The sequence below is a fragment of the Dasypus novemcinctus genome, chromosome 7 (genome assembly GCF_030445035.2).
Source record: "Dasypus novemcinctus isolate mDasNov1 chromosome 7, mDasNov1.1.hap2, whole genome shotgun sequence".
NCBI lineage: Eukaryota > Metazoa > Chordata > Mammalia > Cingulata > Dasypodidae > Dasypus > Dasypus novemcinctus.
In genome coordinates this window covers 70,686,566-70,711,990 of record NC_080679.1, presented here as the reverse complement: position 1 = coordinate 70,711,990, position 25,425 = coordinate 70,686,566, and the positions used below count along the sequence as shown (strand labels likewise).

The 25,425-nt window shown below is 37.6% G+C and overlaps 1 protein-coding gene across 1 annotated transcript in view; it reads left to right on the top strand.

Annotated features, from left to right (window-relative positions):
• Positions 1–25,425, top strand: part of AGPS (alkylglycerone phosphate synthase) — a 152,797-nt gene that overhangs the window by 3,790 nt on the left and 123,582 nt on the right. Inside the window, exon 2 of the mRNA XM_004476829.5 lies at positions 23,203–23,292. Within this exon, the coding sequence (XP_004476886.2) occupies positions 23,203–23,292 (90 nt within the window). The remainder of the gene's footprint in view (positions 1–23,202; positions 23,293–25,425) is intronic.

The window sequence follows — 25,425 nt, the reverse complement described above, 5'->3', positions numbered from 1 at the left end:
TTGCTGATTCTTCCATCTGTTAGATCAAGTTTGCTTTTTAAAAAAAAAAAGACTTATTTATTTATTTCTCCCCCCTTTTCTCCCCAACCCAGTTGTCTGTCCTCTGTGTCTATTTGCTGGGTCTTCTTTGTCTGCTTCTGTTGTTGTCAGTGGCACAGGAATCTGTGTTTTTGTTGCATCATCTTGTTGTGTCAGCTCTCCATGTGTGCAGCATCTTCCTGGGCAGGCTGCACTTTCTTTCGCACTGGGTGGCTCTCCTTACGGGGTGCACTCCTTGCACGTGGGTGTCCCCTACGCGGGGACACCCCTGCGTGGCACGGGACTCCTTGCGCGCATCAGCACTGCACATGGGCCAGCTCCACACGGGTCAAGGAGGCCCGGGGTTTGAACCGCAGACCTCCCATGTGGTAGACGGACGCCCTAACCACTGGGCCAAGTCCGCCGCCTCAAGTCTGCTTTTAAGCCCACCTAGGGATTTTTAAATTTTTGGTTATTATACTTTTCAGCTCCAGAATTTTTTTTTAAAATAATTTTTTCTATTGTAATTTTCATTTTGTTTATGTTATTTTCTTGATTTGCTTTATTTCTTTATTCATGCTTTCCTTTATCTCTGTGAACATATTTAAGACATGTTTTAAAGTCTTGGTTTAGGATATCTAATGTATGGGCTTCCTCATTGATGGTTTCTTGTACTTAATTTTGTTCCTTTGAATGGGCCTTATTTTCTTGTTTCTTTGTATGTCTTGTGTTTTCTGATTGTAGTTGTTGATGAAATTTAGACATTTGAATATTTTAAATAATATTAACTCTGAGAATCATATTCTCCCCCTTCTCCAGGGTTTGTTGGTTTTTTTTTTTTTTTCCTTACTTGTTGAAGGGTATGGTAGTCTTATTTGTTCAGGGATTTTTCCAAACTATTTATGCAAAGACTGTATTCCTTGAGGTGTGTAGTCACTGATGTCTCTGTTCCTTTCACTTTTATTCAGCTAGTGTTATGACAGAGATTTCCTTGAATTCCAGAGCCAATAATGGGAAAAACACCCCTCCCAGTGTTTGCAGGTTAGCTGTTTCTGGGATTCTTTTTCAGTGCTCGTGCAGCCTTGCACCTAAAGAACAGCCCAAATTCAAAATTTCGTGTCTGCTCAGATCTTCTCTGTGCATGTGCATGGCCTTATATACTCCCCTGTTAACACAGATGTTCCAAATGCCCCGCTTTCCCTAGCAAATTCTCTACACCCTTTCCCCCCAAGCCCAGGTGCTGTATTGTGTCACTGAACCATATTTTGACTCAGGCAGCTGTGGTTTGATTGGTTTCTTCCAGTGTTTTTTTGTGGGATTTTTTTGGTCACAACAGCTGCTTCTCTGTACAGAGTGAGGTCTGGGACAGATGAGACAGAAGTGAGCACATTTGATTAGTTTTTCATGCTGCCACCAGGTGGGTTGCAACAGACATACATACACCCCAGTCTGTGATGAAGACATGTTCTGCTTCTTCCAGAACCTTGGTCTGGGAACCTGTACTGAGAGCGTGTGCCAGGGAGTGGGTAGCCTTGTGACATGAGATTTTCCTTCCATTTTTACTGGTGTTCAGTTAGTTGCTGTAAGCTTTTGACTGGTTTTCAGAGTTCTGAGAAAGTTCTGCCAATTTGTGATTGCTTTACAGTGTGTCTGGATGGGGATGAGAATTTGGAATTTCTAACTCTGCCACCTTGCTAATGTGACTCCTACTGTTTTTAAGTTGCCTTTTTTTTTTTTTTTAATTCCCACCCTTGTGGCTTGCTTGCTGTCTGCTCTCTGTGTCCATTTGCTGTGTATTCTTCTGTGTGTCTGTATTTATTTATTTATTTATTCCCACCCCCCCTTGTGGCTTGTTTGTTGTCTGTTCTCTGTGTCCATTTGTTGTGTGCTCTTCTGTGTTGTTTTTTTTTTAACTTGTCTCCCGTTTTTTTGTTGCGTCACCTTGCTGAATTGGCTCTCCGTGGTGCTTGCTGGCGGGGCCGCACTGTGCGGCGTGTGGGTGAGCTTGCCTTGACAAGGAGGCCCGGGGTCGTGAACCCAGGGCCTCCCATCTGGTAAATGGGAGCCCAACTGATTGCGCCACAGCCGCTTCCCTGCCTTTGTTTTCATTCAGTGTTCTGTGGTTGCTATAAGCCTTTGATGATTTCCAGATTTCTAACAAATTTTATTTCTGACAGTTTCTCCTTGTTTTTCACTGTTTCTGTGGGGGAATGGGAATTTGGAATTGCCTACACTGCCATCTTGCTTTCATCACTCTTCAGTTTTGCAGTAAAATCTCCTTCAGAAAGATTTTGCCCTTTTTCTTTTATATTAGCTGGTTGTGATTTCCAGGTAGTATTTGTCTATTTTGTCTTCACAAAGTATTTGTGGCTTCACAACATACCATTAGACCACTAGTCTGATTTTGATTTTATTTCTAAGTTTTTACTTGCCATCTGCCATTGTTTTCAGAGAGTACATTTTAGTTTGACATGCCTTCTTCAGCTTCTTTTCTTAAAATACATTTTTCCCTCCCCCCCCCACCCTGCTGTATTTGCTGTCTGTGTCCATTCACTGTGTGATCTTCTGTGTCTGTTTTTCTTTTTGTCTTCTCGTCTTGTTTTTTTCCTCTAGTATTCACCAGGATTTGGTCCTGGGGACCTCCGATCTGGAGAGTTTCCCTGTCACTTGTGCCACCTCAGTTCTTGGTTTCTGTTGCACCTCACCTTGACTCTCCCCTTCATCTCTCTTTTGTTGTGTGACTCACTTGCATGGGCACTGGCTCACCACGCAGGCACTTGGCACGCCATTCCGGCACTGGCTGGCTGCCCGGGCACTGCCTTTACCAGGAGGCCCCAGGGATTGACCGGGTCCTCACATATGGTGGGCGGGAGCCCAGTCACTTGAGCCTCTTCCGCTTCCCACCTTCTTCAGCTTTTATATAATTGATAACTTTTTTTTTAAAAGGAATTATTATTTATCGATAGGTATATTAATTAAGACTGTTGATTACAAGTTTTAATTAGTTTGACCTAGGCTAAAATAGGCAAGGGAAAGTTGTTATTAGAGTACAGAGCTATCAAGAAATCCAGTGGTAGGAGTGGAGGGTGGCCTCAGGAAGGAATTAGAACTAAGAACCAGGGAATCATTAAGGTTTCTTGGTAGTCCATTATTTCTTGCTAGTATCTAACTGTGTGCTTTGCTAAGTGGGCTAACTTTTTCTGCTCTTTTGTCTAAATGGTAAAATATGGACATCCCACTCCTCTAGGATATTAAGCCAATTGCAGAGAGTAACTCGAACCCCCTTGTTCCCAATATCTGGGTCATGTATCTACATTGCGCTAATCAGCTATAGACTAGAAGGAGGTGGTTGGTGGTGATCATAGTACAAAAATAGCACTCCACGCACCTAAGTTAGCTGAACTGATCTTGGCTATCATGCATTGAAAGATGTCTCAGCCAAATCATCTGCTCACTTTAATGATTCCCTCTCCAGAATCTTGTTCCATGACTTACCCTGTTTATTTTCCTTTTTTGGCCATCAACATTTTTCTCCTTGCTGAATTTTTCTGCTGCTTTGAAACATGCTCAGATAACTCTTTGAAATGGTTTAATACCTATATCACTCTTTTGAAATGGCCCTATTAAAGGCTATCAGCAATCTAATGATAAGATCCTTAGTCATTCTCTTGACTACTTCCCAATACCTAGTAAATAGATATTCTTATCTCTTTTCTTAACTCACTTGTTATTGAATTCTCCTGGCTTTCTCCCACCATCCCTACCTTTTTGGTCATGTCTTTGCTCACTTCTCTTCCTGCTGCTTCCTAAATTCACAAAGCCCTAAGATTAATTTTTTCCCCCTGTGGTGACTGGAATTTGCAACAGGTTTTTATTTTATTTTTTATAGCTTTTTTTATTAAAAAAAAAGATATTTAGATTACAAAAATGTTACATAAAAAATATAGGGGATTCCCATATGCCTCGCTCCCCACACTGTCCGCATTTACCCATATTAACTGTATCCTCACTGAAATTTATTAACTCATTTTGGATCATTGCCACTAAGCATGGATTATAGTTTACATTGTAGTTTATACTCTCTTCCATCCAATTCTATAGGTTATGGCAAGATATATAATGGCCTGTATCTGTTGTTGCAGTATCACTTAGAACAATTCCCAAGTCCCCAAAATGCCTCCATTATTACACCTGTAACCTGACCTCAAATCCTTCAGTGGCCACTGCCCCTAAGATTAATTCTTAATCCTTTCTTTTACATTTTCTTCCTTAATAATCTTATCTACTCAAATTGTATTACTTTTCATTACCTTTGTGGAACTGTAAGTTAATATCTAACTTTTACAAGCCCCATTTTCACATTTTTAATTGGGCATTCTTACTTGAATATCTTGCTGGTTTTGCCAACTCAGCATGCCTATATCAGGCCATTATTTTAGCCTTTAAATCTAGTACTCATTATTTCTATTCACTTCCACCATTATTTAGCCACCCAAGCCTAACACCTCAGTCATAAAAATCTTAGTGAGCTTTGTTCCCCGTTCCTTATCCAGTCTGGTAAATCTTATAGATTCTACCTATTAGCTGTGATTCTGAAGACACTTTGGTTTTTTTTTTCATTGCCATCACCATAGATTAAATCTTAATTGTCTCCCACCTAATCTGATCTCATTTTCTTTATTTTCTCCCCTTTAAATGATTGTTCCATTTCACTACCAGACCAATCTGAGTTCAAGGGAAATGTGAGTACTTGCCTGTTGGTTCTGGGTTACATTCTACCATTGCAGAAATGATAGTCCAGTGGAGATATTTAGATAAATATATAGAAAACGTGATGCAGCAAATGCCATGATCAATGTGTACAGAAGAAGCCATAAATTCTTCTAGAATTTATCTTCTAGAAGAAAGGAAAAGCTTTATAGGAGAAGTGTCTTTTGAACTGGTTATTGGTGGATAAATAGGAGTTCTCTAGAGAGAAATGGGCATTTCAGACAGGGAATATATGGCAAATGCATACCGGCAGACATAAAAGAGCATGTTGTGTATAAGGAATTGTGTTAACTCTTAGCGTGTCTGGAGGTATAGTTGTTAAGAGAGGTGGAAAGGTAGACTGGAAACAGATTGCAATGGACAGCATATGCTATGGTAAAGAATTGGGATTTTATCTACATTGGAGAGGCAGCAAAGTTTTAAAGCAGATACTGGTATATTTCAACTTTTGTTGGCATCCGGGAACATGGAAAATACTGTTTTGATCCTATTACTCCTTATTATTATTAAAGTAATAGTGGTGGGCCCCTTTAAATTGGGATTAAAGGCTCCTTGCTTTTGTTCTCCATGACTTTCTTGTATGCATTCTATGCTTTAGCCAATTTGGACTTAGATTAGCATGGGAAATTTCGTGGGCTTTTCCGCTTCAGCTGATTATCAAATTTCTACTGTCTTCCAAAGCAAGTAGAAGTTTAGATGCCATCATAATGACACTTTTTTCTCTCAGAGCGGAACACTACTTTCTCTGAGCTCTTTTAATACTTTGTACTCCTTGTGTGGCAGTTAATGAGTATATTAAAATCATAGCTTAGTTGTTAGAAGTGTAAGAGCCATACAATCAAGAGTAAAATCCTAGCTGTATCATGCACTATTTGTGTGACTGTGGGGAAGTTGCTGAATCTTTCTGAATCTGTTTTCTCATGTAATAAATAGAGAAAATAACACATACATCAGAGGACTGATGTGAGAAGGAAATGATATAATAATCCTAAACTCCTTAGCTTTACAGTGTTATGCAATATTATTACTATCACAATACACTGTATAGAAAGGAGTAATAAGAAAATGGTGCTGAAATAGTTTCTGAAGACGGAACCACATCAAGAGGTAGAAGGCATTTGATGGCAACAATGACTTTTTAAAAGCTTTTTATATTTTGGAATAACTTCAAATTTATAGGAAAGTTGCAAAAATAATACAAAAGCATTACATAGAAACTCCAAGGTACCCCATCACCCAGATAATCAAATTTACCAACTTTTAGCATTTTGTGACATTCATTATATCATTCTATCTATCTCTCTGCCTGTCTTTGTATTATTTAATCACTTGAGAGTGGATTGCAGGAAGCAGACTTGGCCCAGTGGTTAGGGCATCCGTCTACCACATGGGAGGTCTGCGGTTCAAACCATGGGCCTCCTTGACCCGTTTGGAGCTGGCCCATGCGCAGTGCTGATGCGCGCAAGGAGTGCCGTGCCACCCAGGGATGTCCCCCGCGTAGGGGAGCCCCACGCGCAAGGAGTGCGCCCCGTAAGGAGAGCCGCCCAGCGCGAATGAAAGTGCAGCCTGCCCAAGAATGGCGCCACACACACGGAGAGCTGACACAACAAGATGACGCAACAAAAGGAAACAGAGATTCCCATGCCGCTGACAACGACAGAAGTGGACAAAAGAGAGTAGAATGCAGTTATCATGTTCCTCTAATACTTAACACTTTTAGGTACATTTCCTGAGAACCCCCTTAAGTACAGCTATAGTTCAAGAAATTTAACATTGATATAAAGTATATAGTCCAATTCCAATTTTTTTCAGTTGTTGGCAACAATGACATTTTAATAGCAGAACAAATTTATAATAATTATCACTTTATTCTTTAGGGAGAAAGGGAAGAAAACCATAGTGAAGAGTAACAGCAGTTTCTAGTATTACCTGTAGGCTGATTGTGAGTAACACATGATGGTTACTGTTGTGCCATTTCTCATTTGAAACTTTACTTGGTGACTTGGTATGTGGCTTTAGTGATCCCATACCAGATCACATTTTCTAAACTTTGGATCAAATTTTCTAACCTCTGGATCATAAAATATTATATCTGTATCCCCCTTCCAGGATGGTCCTTTGTAAATTTGGGTATAGACCTTTGCTACCTTCCCTGTCATGTAACCAATCTCCATCTCCTGTTATCCCTTTTCCCCTGTTTCCCACAAGTGAGTGTCCCCACATTGCCCTCTTGGTACTGATTGCCTTTTTGGGTAACTCTACTCAGACCCATCCTCTATGATAATGCAATGAGTTTAAAGTTTTTCCTTATTTTTCTTTCAATTCTAGTCCCTTTCTGATTTTGGTAAGGTTTGAATGAGAGCAACTTGATTTTCAACTATTTGCATGAAGGCTTTCTATCCCTTGGTGGCTATTCAACACATGAGGCTTCTGTTCTCAACTTTTCCTCATGTCTGAAGGCAGTGTTTATTCAGGTGTGTTCTGTTTCTGAGACCCCACTGCTAGAGATTCTAATCATTCATAGGGTCTAGGGTGATACCCAGGATTCTACTTTAAAAAAAGTACTCAAGGGGATTTTTGTACTTCCAGGAAGTTTGAGAACCTCTGTTTGATTGGGTGCTCGTTTTCTTTTTTGGATGCTGGTTTATCTATATCTGTATTATATCTATATCTATATATCTATATATTTGTCTCCACAAAACTTTATGGAAATTTATTTTTTTCTGTGGGCTCGCTAGAAACAAAAGTAACAATCTCAACTGTTATTGAGGGGCTGCAGTGTTGGTACCAGCTGCTGCTTATTATGTAATAAAAACATTTCTTACAGCAAGAATGCTGTGTTCATCAAGAGGTATTTCTGTCTGTCTTGGTTTTTTAGGGTCTTGCCAAGGGTATTATTGGTTGTCATTACCCTGGATGACAGTTAAGAAAGGGAACTCAGAGGCTGGGTTTCTGTGGTAAAATGACATACAGATTTTTTTAGACATTCATATAAATTGGGGGGGGGGGGGGAAGGGGCAGTTTTATAGTTTTTGCAGAAATGCAAGGGTATACCAGAAACAGTTGATCATTTATGGATTGGTCAGTATAATAAGGGGTTTTTGTGGTTTTTTTTTAAGATTTTATTTCCCACCACCCCTTGTTGTTTGCGCTTGCTGTCTGCTCTCTGTGTCCATTTGCTGTGTGCTGTCTGTATCTGCTTGTCTTTTCTTCTCATCTTCTCTTTAGGAGGCACCTGGAACTGATCCTGGGACGTCCAGTGTGGGAGAGAGGCACTGAATTGCTTGAGCCACCTCAGCTCCCTGGTTTGTTGTGTCTCTCATTATCTCCCCCCCACCCTTTTTTTTGTATTAAAAAAATTTTTATTGAAATATATCACTCACACATAAACATACATAAACAGTAAGTGTATAGTAATAGTTGTGAACTTACCAAACATACTTAGCATCCTATGGGACTCTCATAACTCACCCTACACCAATACGTTGCATAATTGTTAAACATTTTAAACTAATGATTAAAGAGCTTTGTCAAAATATTACTACTAACCAAAATATTTTCCCCCAGCCTACCCTATTATTATTATTATCTTTATATCATTTATTTATGAACATATATAAACAATAAGTGTATAGTAAAAGGTGTGGACTTACAAAGCAAACATGCATAACATTATACAGGAGTCCCGTACATCAACCCTCCACCAACACCTTGCGTTGTCGTGTGACATTTGTTACAGATTATGAAAGAATATTGTCAGAATCTTACTACTAATTATAGTCCTTATCTTACATTTGGTGTATTTTTCCCCCAACTCACCCTATTATTACTTTTTAAGTATATTTTTTTATGACAGAAGTTGTAAACTTATAAAACAATCATTCACATGTGCAGAATTCCCAAACAAGATCCATCTATCAACACACTACACTGTGCTAGAACATTTGTTACAGATAAAATAATATCATCTGATTGTTACCACGTCCATGTTGTACATTTGGCACACATTCTCCATACATCCCATTAATCAACACAGTACATCTTTGGCATAGATGCAAGCATATTACATTATTACTGCTAACCACAGTACATAGGTCACTCCAGTTGTATTTTTTCCATGCTTCTCCTCATTCCCACCACCCTGCAGTAGTGAGGTACATTTGCTCTAGCTCACAAAGGACACCATTGGCATATGTACCATCAGCCACAATTCTCATCCGCCTCTTGGTATACTGTGCTATTCAGTTTCTAGATTATTCACTAGCATTCTGTCAGTTGACATTTACATCCCTAGACTATTATTATCAGCCACATCCCCATTTATAAACTAGCTGTTAACTGTTTGTTACCATCCACTCTATACATTTCCACACTTTTACAGTAAAGCTAATTAAAACTTCTACATACATTAAATATCAGTAGTCCACTCAGTCCTCCTCTTATCTCCTTTAAGAATCGACCACCTACCACCAAGGCTTAAAGATATTTTCCTACAATTTCCTCTGGAAGCTTTATTGTTCTTGCTTTTATATTTAGGTTTTTGATCCATTTTGAGTTAATTTTTGGATAAGGTGTGAGATAAGGGTCCTTTTTCCTTCTTTTGGCTATGAATATCCAGTTCTTTCTGCACCATTTGTTGAATGGACTGTTCTGCCTGAGCTGTATGGGTTTGATAGGCTAGTCAAAAATAACTTGACCGTACGTGTGAGGGTCTGTTTCTGAACCATAAATTTGGTTCTGTTAGTCTTTGTGTCTTTCTTTATGCCAGTACCATGCTGTTTTTACCACTATAGCTCGGTAATATAAAGTCTGGAGATAGAGTTCACTTTTCCTTTTTAAGATGTTTCTAGGTATTTAGGACCCTTTCAAATAAATTTGATAATCATGTTTTCAATTTTAAAAAAATGCTGGTGGAATTTTTATCGGGATTGCATTGAATCTGTATATCAATTTGAGTAGAATTGACATCTTTATAATATTTAGTCTTCCAATCCATGAGCATGGAATGTTTTTCCAGTTATTTAGGCCTTTTTTTATTTCTTTTAACATTAAGTTGCAGTTTTCTGAATACAAGTGCTTTACATCGTTGGTTAAGTTTATTGCTATTTCAGTTTTATCTGTCGTATTTTATTTTCCCCACTCTTTTGACACTTTTAGTTACTTTTACTGATATAATCTTCATTTCTAGACTCTCTTCTAGGCCTTTCTTTCCTGTCTTTTCAGGTTCTAGGACACCCATTAGCATTTCCTGGAAATCTGGTCTCTTAGAAATTCTCTCAGTTTCTGTTTATCTGGAATATTCTAATCTCACCCTCATTTCTGAAAAACAATCTTGCTGGATATAAGATTCTTGGCTGGAAGTTTTTCTCTTGTAGTATCTTAAATATATCATATCACTGTCTTGTTGCCTCCATGGTTTCTGGTGAGAAAACAGCACTTAATCTTATTGGGTATCCCTTAAATGTTATGTATTGCTTTTCTCTTGCTGTTCTCAGATTTTTCTCTTTGTCTTTGGCATTTGACATTCTGACTAGTATGTGTCTCAGAGTTGGTCTATTCAGATTTTTTTGGATGGGAGTATGTTGTGCTTGTTGGACAGGGATATCTACATCCTTCAATAGGGTTGGGAAGCTTTCTACCATTATTTCTTTAAATATTCCTTCTACCCCTTTTCACTTCTCTTCTCCTTCAGGGACATGCATGACATGTATATTTGTGCATCTTTTGCTGTTTTTAAGTTCCTTGAGAACTTCAATTTTTTTCCATTCTTTTCTTCATCATTTTTTTGTATGTTCACTTTCAGAGGCCATTTCTTCAAACTCACCAATCCTTTCTTCTGCCTCCTCAAATCTGTTATTTTATGATTCCAATGTTTTTAAAGTTTCACTTATTGTGCCTTTCATTCCCATAAGATCTGCTATTTTTCGATGTATGCTTTCAAATTCTTCTTTGTGCTCATCCAGTGTCTTCTTAATATCCTTAATCTCTTTAGCCATTGCATTGAGTTTATTAAGGAGATTTGTTAGAACATCTATGAGTTGTCTCAACTCCTTTATGTCATCTGGAGGCTTATCTTGTTCCTTCAGCAGGGCTGTGTCTTCCTATTTCTTGGTATGGGTTGTAGGTTTTTGTTGGTGTCTTGGCATCTGACTTAATAGATGTATTTATTTTGCAAACAGTTTCTCTCTTTAATTGAGGGCTTTTTTCCCCTTTCTCCCTTGCTAATTATGTAGCAGGAGCCAAGAATATAGTTGGTGCAGTAAACTTTGGAGGCTTAAGCTGCCCACGTTGCCCCAGTGACCAGTGAAGCTTCTCCCACCCTTTTTCTTTGCCAGGGCTAGGGACAAAGTCACAGCTGGGTGTAATAATCCAAGTTGTGCAGGTCTAGACTGTAGTTTCCTGGAGAAACTGATAATTGCTTCATGCCCTTCCTTTCCTCCCCTGCCTGGGGCAGGGATAGAACAGCAGGTGTGGGCAGCAGTCTACGCCGTGGGGGTTCAAAATGAATGCAATTGCCCCATTGGACTTCAGACTATTCAGTCTGTGTCAACTGATTGTACCTGCAGTTACTCAGAGAGGCTGGCGCAGGTCCTGCCAGCTTCCTCCCTACCAGAGATGGGGCTGAAGCCTAGGGTAGGGCTGCAGTCTCATCTGGGTGGAAAGAAGCCCATCCCTACTGTCACTGTGATTTTCATTCAGCCCCACTTCTCCTCATGCTGGGACAAAGTGAAAATGGTGGCTACTGTCCCCTTTCCATCTTAGACAGGTTCAAACTTTAGCTATTCTTAGGGTTATACTTTAACCAGCTGAATTTACTAACCAATAGGTGAAGTAGGTGGTCAACTGTCTTTTCCTCCCCTGTTTTTGGGGGAAATGGAGCTTCCAACTCCATCCACAGACTAGCTCCTGAGGCGGCTTATGTCACCAGGGTAGGATGATCACTGGCCCCTGTGGCATAGACTTTAATTTCATGGAGAGGCTGGCGCACGTCCCCTCAGCTTCCTCCTGCTGAAGGTGGGGCTCGGGCTTAGGCTAGAGCTGCAATCTGAATGGAGAGAAGCAGGTCCACAGTCTTTTTCGCTTCCCCTCACACCTGGGGCAGAGTTGAAATGTTAGCTACCAGCCTTCTTCTTTCTTGAACAAGTTTAAACTTTAGCTGTTCTTAGGATTATACTTTAGCCCACCGAATTTGCTAATTAGTAGCTGAAGTTGGTTCCCAAATGTCTCTTCCTCCCTTGTTTTTGGGAAATGGAGGCTTCCAGTTTCAGCTACGGAATAGCTCCCTAGGTGGGTTTGTGCTGCCAGTGGAGGATGGACGCTGGCCCCCCATGGCATACAGTGCTCTACTTAGGAATCTTCTCTGCAGATGGGCAGTATCCTCCTTCCATTCTTTCAAGGATGTTGGAGGACGCGCTTCTGGTCTCCTGGAACCCCCAGATAGGTGCTTTAGATAGCTCTGGGTGATTACTCATTGTTCTGTAGCACAAAGTGGACTCTAGGAGCTTCTTAATCTGCATCATCTTGTTGGTTATCAGCTCTTCTGCCTATTTTAAATCAGGTTGTTTGTCTTTCTGTTGTTGAGTTATAGTATCTCTTTATATATCATGGATATTAAGCCCTCATTGGATATGTGATTGCCAAATATTTTCTCCCATCTAGTCGACTGCCTTTTGATCCTTTTGACAAAGTCCCTTTGAGGTGCAACAGTGTTTAATCTTGAGGAGATCCTGTTTATCTCTTTTTTCTTTTTTTGCTTATGCTTTGGGTGTAACGTTTAAGAAACTGTTGCCTACCACAAGATCTTGAAGATGTTTTCCTACATTGTTTTCTAGGAGTTTTATGGTTGTTGCTTTTATATTTAGTCCCTTGATCCATTTTGACTTAATTTTTGTATAAGGTGCGAGATTGGGGTCCTCTTTCTTTCTTTTAGATATGAATATCCAGTTCTCCCCATACCATTTGTTGAATAGACTGTTCTGGCCCAGCTGGGAGGGCTTGAGAGCCTTATCAAAAAATCACTCGACTGTAGGTGTGAGGGTCTGTTTCTGAATTCTCAATTCAGTTCCACTGGTCAATCTGTCTTTATGCCAGTACCAAGCTGTTTTTACCAATGTAGCTAAGTAATATGCTTTAAAGCCAGGAAGTGAGAGTCTCCAACTTTGTTCTTTTAAAGGCATTTTTGGCTATTTGGGGCCCCTTACCCTTCCAAATAAATTTGATATTTGACTTTTCCATTTTTGCAAAAATGGCTGTTGGGATTTTTATTGGGATTGTGTTGAATCTAAAAATCAGTTTGGGTAGGATTAGCATTTTAATGATATTTAGCCTTCCGATCCATGAATGTGGAATGTCCTTCCATTTATTTAAGACTTCTTCAGTTTCTTTTAGAAATGTTTTGTAGTTTTCTGAATGTAGGTCCTTTATGTCCTTGGTTAAGTTTATTCCTAAATATTTGATTCTTTTAGTTGCTATTATAATTGGATTTTTTCCCCCTGCTTTCCTCCTCAGATTGCACATCAGTAGCGTATAGAAATGCAATTGATTTTTCCTTATTAATCTTATATCCTGCCACTTTGCTGAACTTGTCTATTAGATCTAGTAGCTTTTTTTGTGGATTTTTCAGGAGATTCTAGAGATAGGATCATTTCATAAGTGAATAGTAAAAGTTTTACTTCTTCCTTTCCTATTTGGGAAATATTTCTTTATCTAGCCTAATTGCTCTAGTTAGAACCTCTAGTACAATGCTGAATAACAATTCTGTCGGCGGGCATCCTTGTCTTGTTTCTGATTTCAGAGGGAATGCTTTCAGTCCTTCACCATTGAGTACAGTGCTAGCTGTAGGTTTTTCATATATGCACTTTACCATTCCTATTTTTTGGAGTGATTTTCATCAAGAGAGGGTGCTGTATTTTGTCAAATGCCTTTTCTGCATCAATCAAGAGGATCATGTGATTTTTCTTCAGTTTTTAAGTGTTATTTATTACACTAATTGATTTTCTTCTGTTGAACCATCCTTGCATATCTGGGATAAAACCCACTTGATTGTGGTATATAAGTCTTATAATGTGCTTTTGAATTTGGTTTGCAAGTGTTTTATTGAGGATTTTTGCATCATTAGAGATATTCTGTGGTTTTCTTATTTTTTGTAGTGTCTTTATCTGGTTTTGTTATTAGGAGACGTTGGCTTCATAGAACAAATTAGGTAATGTTCTTTCCTGTTCAATTTTTTGACAGAGCTTGAGCAAGATTGTTGTTAGATTGCCTTGGAGTGATTGTTAAAATATACCTGTGAAGCCATCTCGTTCTGGGCTTTTCACCTTTGTGAGGTTTTTGATGACTATTTCAATCTCTTCATTTGTGATTGATTTGTTGAGGTCGTGTTTCTTTAGGGTCAGTATAGGTGGTTCATGTGTTTCTAGGAATTGGTCTATCTCCTTTACATTGTGTAACTTTTTGGTGTACAGTTGTTCATAGTATCCTCTTATGATCTCTCTTATTTCTGTGGGGTCATTGGTAATGTCCACCCTCTTATATCTGATTTTATTTATTTGTGTCTTCTCTCTCTCTCTTTTTCTTTTTTGTCAGTCTAGCTAATGTTTGTCAATTTTATTCATTTTCTAAAAGAACCAACTTTTGGTTTTTTATTCTATTGGTTTTTTTGTTCCTGACTTCATTTATTTATGCTCTGATCTTTATTATTTCTTTCTTTCACCTTGCTTTGGGATTAATTTGCAGTTCTTTTTCTAGTTACTCCAGGTATGCAGTTAGATCTTCACTCTTTTTTTAACGGAAGCATTGAGGGCTCTAAATTTCCCTCTCAGCAGTTCCTTTGCAGTGTCTCATAGATTTTGATATGTTGTGCTCTCATTTTCATTTGTCTCAAGATATTTGCTGAATTCTCTGGCAATTTCTTCTTTGACCCATTGATAATTTAAGATTATGCTGTTTAATCTTCATATATTTATGAATTTTCACTTTTTCCATCCACTATTGATTTCTAGCTTTATTCTGTTACAGTAAGAGAAAAGTTTGTATAATTTCAGTCTTCTCAAATTTATTGAGGCTTGTCATGTGACCCAGAGTATTGTCTGTCTTGGAGAAGGATCCATGAGCACTTGAAAAGAAAGTATATCCTACTGCTTTGGGGTGTCATGATGTATAGATGTCTGTTAAATCTAGTTCATTTATCATATTATTCAAGTTCTCTGTTTATTAATCCTCTGACCAGATGTTCTATCCAATACTGAGAATGGTGTATTGAAGTCTCCAACTATTATTGTAGAGACATCTATTTCTCTCTTCAGTTTTGCCAGTGTGTGCATCATGTATCTTGGGGCACTCAGGTTAGGTGTATAAATATTAGTATTTCTTATTGGTGAATTGCCCCTTTTATTAATTTATAATTACCTTCTTCATCCCTTATTTTACAGTTTTGCATTTAAAATCTGTTTTGTCCAATATTATCATCCCTCCTTCAGCTCTTTTTTGGTTACTGTTTGCATGGAATGTCTTTTTCTAACCTTTCACTTTTAACCTGGTTGTGTTTTTACATCTGAGATGAGTTTTTTGTAAACAGCATATAGATGGCTCATTTGAAAAAATCCATTCTGTCAGTCTGTGTCTTTTGATTGGGGAGTTCAAGCTGTTAACATTCAATGTTATTACTGTAAAGGTATTAGTTACTTCGTCCGTTTTGTCCTTCAGCTTCCTGTTGTCATATTGTTTTATTATCTGCTTCTTACCCCCTTTAGTTTAACCTTCCTAATAGTCTTCATTTCTGTACTCTTCTTCAATTCTCTTGCCCTTGTTTTTTACTTTCAGGCTGTAGCACTCCCTTCAGTATCTCCTATAATTCTTGTCTTTTGGTAACATATTCTATCAGTTTTTGTTTGTCTGTGAAGACTATGAACTCACCCTCATTTTTGAAGGATGGTTTTGCCAGATACAGAATTCTTGACTGGCACTTTTTCTCTTTCAGTACCTTAAATACATCATACCAGTTTCTTCTGGTCTCCATGATTTCTGATTAGAGGTTGGCACTTAATCTTACTTGTTTCCCTAGTATATGGTGTTTTGCTTTTGTCTTGCTCCTTTCAGAATCCTCTTTCTATCTCTAATATTGTCATTCTGAATAGTAGGTGTCTCAAGATAGAATATATTTGGATTTACTCTGTTCAGGGTGTGCTGTCCTTGGATATTTATATATATCTTTTATAAGGGTTGGGAAATTTTCAGTCATTCTTTGTGATCTTTTTCCATTCTCATCTCCTTCTGGGACACCAATAATGCTTATATTTGTGTGTTTTGCATGGTCATTCACTTCCTTGTGACCCTTGTCCTTTTTTCCATTCTTTTCTCTTTCTATTCTCCTGTCTCTTCCAGTTCAGATGTACTCTCTTTAAAACCCTTAATTCTGTCTTCGAGCCATTCGAATCTGCACTATGTGCCTCTAATACATTTTAATCCCACCATGAGCTCTGTTACTTTTCTTTGCAGGTTTTGTCATTGTTCTTTATGCTCACACAGTGTTATTATCTTTTTTTTTAAATAGAATGAGGTTAGATGGTTAGACTTTGTTAAGATATATATTTTTTTAATTTATCCCCCCCCCCACATTGCCCCTTGTTCTTGCTGTCTGCTCTCTGTGTCCATTCACTGTACCTTCTTGTCTTCTCAGGAGGCACTGGGAACCAATCCTGGGACCTTCCAGTGTGGGGGAGAGGCACTCAATTGCTTGAGCCACCTCAGCTCCTTTGTTTGTTGTGTCTCCCATTGTCTTTCTTGTGTGTCTCTTTTTTGTTGTTGTTGTACCATGTCTCTGCATGGACCATCTTTCTGCAGGCCAGCTCGCCTTCACTAGGAGGCCCTGGAACTGAACCTGGGACCTCCCAAATGGTGGACAGGAGCTTAATCACTTGAGCCACAAACACTTCCCCCAGTGTCTTCTTAATATCCTATATTTCTTTTGTCATATTTTCTTTAAATTCTTTGAATTGATTTAGAGATTTGTGTGATATCATTGCTTACTTGTCTTAAATCCTGTATTTCTTCAGGATATTGGGTTTGTTCCTTTCTCTGGGCCATCTCTTCCTTTTTCCTAGTGTGGCTTGTAATTTTTTGCTGATTTCTAGGCATGTGATTATTTTGGTGAATTTACACTGTTGGCCAATTTCTCTCTCTTGCCTATTGTTTTTCTTCTCACAACTCTTCTTTGATATTTAGTTCAACTTATTCTAAGTTTTCAAAATTGCCTACCATAAATGATCAAAATTGGGCCAGGGACTCACTAATGGGAGGCAGATTTTCTCCTGGAGTTCTGGTTAAGAGAGACCTCTAAAAGTAGTTTTTTCTGAGAGTTTCTAGACTGACCAGCAGAAACACCTTTCCCAGGAGGTGTTTCTTTCAGTCTCCACTTTCCTGTGTTTTCATCTGGCCAGAGCTGAGTTTCAAAGCGGTCCTTGTTGGCCAAATTCACCTTGATTCTCCCTCTCTTTTCTCTTGTAATAGCTGACAGAGAGGAAGACATCTGTTCCCCAGTTGGTTGCAGTGAGTTGGAGGTTTTACCCCAACTTAGTATCTTGGGGATGTAGGAGGGGAGCCCTTCTTGGCTCCTGTGGGTCCTTTGAAACTCATGATTGTTGTTTTGATTTCTTTGTCTCTCAGTCCCTCACCATCCTGGAAGTTGCGTGGCAGTGTCCCTGTATGCTGAGACCCAAAGCAGGTCCCTTGGACAGCTTTTGACTCTCCGTTGTTTTTCTTTAGAGTTGAGCCCTGCCCCTACTTAGATGTCATCTTGGTGGAACCAATCTCAATAAGTTTTTTAATTAGCAAAAATATTCTTGATAGGTTATTTTATTTTGGGGATTAAGTGTTTTAGCTTCTACATATTGTACTACATATAGGATTAATTTGAATTAAACTAATACTGAAGTTGGTTAGCTAGAACACCAGCACTGTGGCTTAGGTGTCATTTTTGAGTTTTTATGTTTTTTGAAAGCTCTGGGGTAATCATATATATCTTTTTTTCATTGTTCCAATTGGAAAAGATTGGCCAAAATTTTTTTTTTATCCCTACAACTGCTCTAATAAAAATAAACAGTTGGTTTTCATCTGGACTGAGTTGTGAAGTATTTTTTATTAGAAATTTGATTATTGGAATTTTATTGGATATATTTAGTTATCATTTAGCTAAATAACTAGAATAAAAATAGACTAAAGCTTATTTTTCTTTTTCCTTACTTTCTAGAGGAAAATACGATTAGAAATAGTAAACAGTAGAAACCATGCATTTATATCAAGATACTTGCAATTTATTTTTGAGTAATTATAATCTGATAGTTCATCTGAACAGAGACTTAAAAGTGAAAATTTCCTATTTGAAGAACAAAAGAAGGAACTGTTTATGGTCTTCATACTAGTAAGTCTCTTGTAAATATTTCAGTTAAAAATTGTGCAAACAACATTGGGAAATGCAACCTACTGAATTATGAATCATATTTATTGTGGGAGAATACTGCCACCTTGTGTATATGTTGTGCTATTTTATAAGTCTCCATTTTGTTTTGCTAGCAAATGCTTGCTTCTTCATCATTGGTACTGTGATTGGATGTGTAAATGGGTAAAACTTCTGCTTTTTTTTTTTTATATATAGTCTTTTTTTAAGCCAGAAGAGGGATCTTCTATTTTGAAAACATTAAACTTGGTGTAGAGGATCTAAGACTTGGGATGTCTAAGAAAGCAGACTAGTTAATTGTCTTTTGGGGTTAAGAATGGCATCTTTTTATTTAAATCTTTTGGAAAGTTGGTGATTCTTTGGTCATTATTTCAGTGCTTGCAGTACTTTGGGATCATTTTTCTGAATAATAGAATTCATTATACTGAAGAAAAAATATATAAGGCATTGAACTTACTGATAAAACTGTATTCCTTATTTCTGACACAGTCATAGTCCTTGAATTTTTTTTTTTTTTTGGAAGTACCAGGGGCTAGGGATTGAACCTGGGACCTCATACGTGGGGAGCTGGTGCTCAACCACTGACCCACATTGACTTCCCTGAGTGGGTTTTCTCTTTGGTTTTGCATATTTTTTTTTTAATATACAAGTATTATATCACATATAGGTATAGTATACTTACTTTTTAAACACTTTTAATTGTTTTTTAAAGATACTTAGATTACATAAATGTTACATAAAAAAATGTAGGGAATTTCCATATGACCCACTCCCTATCCCTCCCACATTTTCTCACATTAACAACATCCTTCATTAGTGTGATACATAGATTACAAATGATAAACACATTTTGGAGCATTGCCAGTAATTGTAGATTAGACTTTCCCACACAATTTTATAAGTTATGACAAGATGTATAATGGCCTGTATCTGTCATTGCAGTGTCATTCAGGACAACTCCCAAGTCCTGAAAATACCCTCATATTACAATTGTTTTCCCCTTTCTTCCCCTCAGAACCTCCAGTGGCCACTGCCTCCACATCAGTGATAAAAATTCTTCCATTGCTAGAATCACAATAAGTCTAAAGTAGAATAACAGTAAGTTTTCTCTAGTCCACTGTTCATTCCCCAATACTGAGGATTCTGGGAATATGGTGCCCACCCCACCTCTTATTGAGAGGGGGCTTAGATCCCATTTTTTCAGGAGTTATCAGAAACCGAACCTGGGACCTCCCATGTGGGAGGTGGGTGCTCAATTGAGCCATATCCCTTCCTTGATTTTTTTTTTCCTTAAAGATCTGATTTGTTTCCATTTCACTTCTCTCCTTTTTTCCCCTCCCCCTCCCCCTTCCCCTCCGCCTCCCCCTCCCTCCAACCTTGCTGTTTTTTGCTGCCTGTGTCCATTCGCTGTGTGATCTTCTGTATCTGTTTCTCTTCTTATCTTCTCATTTTTTCTCCTCTAGGATTCACCGGGATTTAATCCTGGGGACCTCTAATGTGGAGAGAGGTTCCCTGTCACTTGTGCCACTTCAGTTCCTGGTTTCTGTTGTGCCTTGCCTTGACTCTCCCCTTTGTCTCTCTTTTGTTGTATCATCATCTTGCTGTGTAACTCACTAATGCAGGAACTGGCTCGCTGCATGAGCACTTGGCTTGCCGCATGGGGACTTGGCTTGCTGCGTGAGCATGCAGCTTGCTACGCGGGTACACTTTTTTTTATCAGGAGGCCCCGGGGATCAAACCTGGGTCCTCCCATATGGTAGATGGAAGCCCAATCACTTGAGCCACATCTACTTCCCGCTTCTTCATTTTTAAATGCTTTTCTGCAAGTTCACGGCCAGAAGATTGACTTTAATAATACCATGTAATTGTGCTTTGGAAATACATTCATGTGATGGAATAAGGGTTCCTTTGAATCATTTTGGTTTTCCATGGGCATGATTTAGTGGGTTTCAGATATTACCTCTCAAAACAGAAAGAACTAAGGACTAGGAGTTTGCCTTCAGATGGTCACCAGAATTTTTTTTTAAGATTTATTTTTTAAAATTTTATTTATCTCCCCCACCCTTGCTTCCTGCGCTCTCTGTCTCCTTTCTGTGTCCATTCCCTGTGCGTTCTTCTGGATCTGCTTATCTTCTCTTCAGGAGGCACTGAGAACTGAGCCTGGGACCTCCGACATGGGAGAGAGACATTCAATAGCTTGAACCACCTCAGCACCCTGGTTTTGTTGTCTCTCACTGTCTTTCCTCTGTATCTCTTTTTTCTTGCGTCATCTTGTTGCATCAGTTTGTGGTGCAGGCCAGTTCTCTGTGGTGCAGGCCAGCTTGTCTTCACCAGGAGTCCCTGGGAACTGAATCTGGGACCTTCTGTATGGTATATGGGAATCCAGTCACTTGAGCCACATCTGCTTCCCTGTCACCTTTAGTTTAGTTATGTGACCATGGGCACTCCTCTTGGCAAGCTTCTTATTTGAAAAATGGGCAGTTGAATTAGTGGTTTCTAAGGAACATTTCACTTTATAATTCTGTGACTGTAAAGATTTACTCTAATTTTAAAAATGTTAGTACTATAATGTCGTTCAATGTAGTCATGATAGTCCTGTCTTCAGTATAAGAAGTTATTATAAATTTTAAAGTAATCCCAAAGTTGTATGTAACTGTCATAATATAGGAGTAATTTGAGGGAGTACTTATGTATAGAAGTTTAAAACTAGAAGCCTAGCAAATTTACCTACTTTTTAATTTATACACTTGAGGTACTTGAAAATGTCAGGAGATTGGTTTTGGGGTAGCCTAGATTTTAGCTATATATTATTTAAGCTTCATAACTGTGTGGGGGGCACAAGTACAATCCAAATGTATATATTTCAATACTGGCACCAGGCACCAAAAATTGGTATAGATATGGTAAGGCCCATAGTATAGGGATGACTTTTCTGATTGGGATGAAAAGAAAGAAAAAGGCACATTAGCCTACAGGTGAAAATCTGGAGGTTCTTCAGATATTACCCAACTTGAAAATTTAAGACTAAAGATTTTCAGTATATAAATCTCTCTTTTTTAGTGTATAACTACAGAAATTTCCTGCTCAACTTGATTCACTCATGAAGTGCTGAATGTGAGCATATGTGGCCAGATTTAACCTTTTACTTTAAGACTACCTGGGAATTATTTTTTAAACTTCTAGGCTAAATTTTAAGAAAAGTCATTCTCATTGCTAAATTAAGAAAACATGCTAAATTTAACATTTGTAGCATGATGATTTCCCAGTGTCTAATGACTAATACCAAGCAAAATGATTATGTTGGTGTTTTTGTATTTATTTTGTGTAATATACAAGACTACTGTTTTATGGAATACAGAATTCCTGACAAATGTTTCAATTCACTAATTAATAAAAATGCATTTCACATATAAAATATAAAACATTAAGCAAAATGTTATAAAATATATGTATTATCCTAATATAAATTATTATAAAATTGCAATAAATATAAAATAGTAAGTAAATTACACTTCATAAAAGTGAAGAGAATTTAATCATTAAAAAAGCAAATGGAAGATAGCCTAATCTGTTTTTCTTAAGAAAATTAGCATGTCAGTTGTGACATTAGTCATGAGGTTTTCTGTAGAGATTTTTCCAGTTTCTGGCAAAACTCTCACTTTATAGTAGAGGTAGGAATAGTGTGGAATTGTGTTAGCTTATATCTGACTCATAAACAAATCCTGTCTCTGAATTGATACTTTTGAGATATTTTTGAACAATTTGTTTTTGTTTAGGGGCTGTAGGTTTGTGTGCTTGTGTGTGGTTTTAATTTTTTTTGATAGCAAGATGTAATTTTAAAGTGAGCATTCCTAGTTTCTTTGTTTTAATTTCTTATATAGATGAAGATTTCAATATGCAGTTACTTACCCTGTATCAGGGTCAGGTATTTTCATATTGCATTTGTTGGGAAAGCCTTTGAACTGGAGCAAGAATTACTAATGTAATTAAAAATTTGCTTGTTAATTGTCATTTCTTCCTTGAGTATTATGGAGAATTTGAAGAATGCTTTCTAATACAAATATCTTTGCTTATTTTGAAATTATAATGCAGCAAATAATTGTCTAGATAGAAAATAATTTTCTTCAAGTACTTTCACTTACAGCTGAATTTTCAGTAAAAAGAGTCATTGCTAATTTTTCCAATAGCCCAGATTATGCTAGGACACCTTGCTTAAGCATGTAATGAAATAATGACAACTATTTCAGTGTGGTTGCGTTTTCTGTGCAGGCTCATACCTATATATTCTTATGTGATATGCAAAATTGAATGATAGGGTTATTGATCTTAATAAAATGGTTTTAGTTTTTTAAAGCTATAAAATACTGGTGTTTTAGAAATAAAAAATTACATGCTCTGTTGGGATACTGAAAACTGATATGGCCATTAACTGTTATGATATGTAAGACAAAGTAGAGATTGACAGTAAATGAAAGTTGAAGAAAGCCAGCACTCAGATACAAAGTTTCTACTACTAGTGAATCTACTTTGTAAACAGGTCTTTGTCATCTTAACAGAGGATTATATGCAATCTTGCATATAATCTTTTTCTAATATCTGCAATCTTTGTTTCTCATTTAAGTGACTTAGTTTATTTGCAAGTTGTTTTAGATCATCTTACAAAGTAAACTCAGTAACATGTACTAAATGAAGCTTCATTATTCTCTGAGCATATCTTTGTTTCTTTTTCTTTCTTCTTCCTTTGAATTCATTAAATTTAGTGGTTATAGCTCTCTGTAAAGCAGGTGCTGCTCATCACAGTGATTCTGTACTTAGAAATATTAATATATAGGTAATTTGATGTTTACTTAATTTTAAACTAAAACAATATTAGTTGGTGTATGGACTTTTAAATGATTGTGAAAGTTAACAATGTTATAATGATGTTTAACATAGGTATCTCTCTTTTTTTTTTTTTTCAGGCAAGAAGTTATGAAATGGAATGGATGGGGATACAATGATTCTAAGTTCTTCTTCAATAAGAAGGGCCATGCTGAGTTGACTGGGAAAAGGTTTGTTTATCCTCTTTTGTTCCTTCTTTCTGTCTCTCTCTCCATACAAAATTTTAAACATGCACTAAAGTAGAAAGATATTTCAAAGGATTAGGTTAGAAGCAATTAAATAAACTATTATGGTTCTTAGGGGAAAAGTCAGTGTTCTTTTCCTGAGCACAGTCTGTAGTTATAGTAGTTACTTTAAAATACTTGTTTGCAATTTCCTGTATCTTGGGTCATTCTGGGGTCAGTTGCCATTAATTGCCCTTTCTTTTGATTATATATCACACTTTCTTGTTTGTTCGTGTCTAGTAATTTTGGAATGTATTTTGGGCAATGGTAATGATACATTGTAGGGATTCTGTTATTTTTCTCTGATGAGTTTTTTTAAAGTCAAGCAATTAATTTGACTAATGTCAAACTCCAAATTCTGTTCCTCTGTGGTGGCTAGCAAGTGAAATGTCTGTTCATTTCTCTTATGTTTTAGCTAGACTGCATGGATTCTGCCCTATGCATGTGTAATTCAGGGACAGCCAGAGATTTGGAAAGAGTTGATAACATAAGTCTCTCTCTGACTTTCTCTGTGATTTCTCTGCATGCTTTTCAGAACTGTTCACTCTGAGCACTCTTGTCTGGTTCTTCAAGCCAGGACGACTGTAGGTTTTTTGAATTCTTCATTCTTTTGGTGCCACCAGTTGGGGCATCCCCTCAGGCTAAAAGCCATTTCAGAACAAAACAAAACAAAACTCTGGAAACTTACCTAACGTTCCCTTCTTCCAAGTGTAACATTACACTCCACTTCCATTTTTTTACACCCCTTATCCCATGGTTCCCTTGTCTATTTGCTCATTGTTCTGTCTTGTTGTTTTTGCTCGTTATTTGCTTTTTTTTTTCTTGTTGTCTGCTTGTTTCTCTTCTTTAGGAGGCACCAAGAACTGAACTCAGGTGCTCAACTGCTGGAGCCACATCGACTTCCTCCACTCCCATTTTTAAAATATATATTTTTATTAGAGAAGTTGTGAACTTGTAAAACAATCATGTGTATGTGTGGAATTTCCACATAATACCACTCCACCAATGTACTACATTGTTATGGAACATTTGTCACAGATTATAAAATAATATCATCAGACTATTACTAGTATGATTTATAGTATACATTTGGTATATTTTTTCCATTATTCCCATTAGTAACACAGTACATCTTTCCCATGCTTTTCCTCATTCTTACCACCTTGCAGTAGTGATGTACGTTTGTTCTAGTTCATAGAAGGGCATTCTTGTATTTGTACTACTAACCACAATTCTCATCCACCTCTGGATTCACTGTTATTCACTCCCTAGATTATTCTCTAGCTTTCTTTCAATTGCCATTTACATCCCTAGATTACCTTTTCCAGCCACAATTTCATTTATAAACCAGGTGCATTCGTTCTTCTCACTATGATGTGTTACCATCAACTCTATCCATTTCCACACTTTTATACTCAAGTTAATTAACTTCTGTATACATTAAGCATCGGTACTCCTTCTCAACCCTCCTCCTATCCCCCAGTAACCTATACTCTAAGTTTTAACTCCATGCATTTATTCTCCGTATTTAGCTCACATAAGTGAGACAATGTGATATTTGTTTTTTTGTGTCTAGCTTATTTCACTTGGCATAATGTCTTCAAGGTTCATCCATGTATTCATGTGCCTCAATTTCATTTATTCTTACAACAGTATAGTATTCCATTATATGTATGTACCACATTTTGTTTATCCATTTCTTAGTTGGTAGACACTTGGGTTGTTTCCATCCTTTGACAGCTGTGACTAACGCTGCTTTGAACATCAGTGTGCAAATGTCTGTTCATGACACAGTTTTCATTTCTTCTGGATAGGTTCCTAGTAGAGGAATTGCTGGACTATATGGCAGTTCTATATTTAGCTTCCTGAGGAACCACCAAACTGTCTTCCACAGAGGCTACACCATTTTACTTTCCACCAACAGTGAAGAAGTGTTCCTGTTTCTCTACATCCTCTCCAGCTCTTACTGTTTTGATTTTTTTTCATTAATGGTCATTCTGTGTGGTGTGAGATGATATATCATTGTCATTTTGATTTGCATTTCCCTAATAGCTAATGATATTGCACATTTTTTCATGT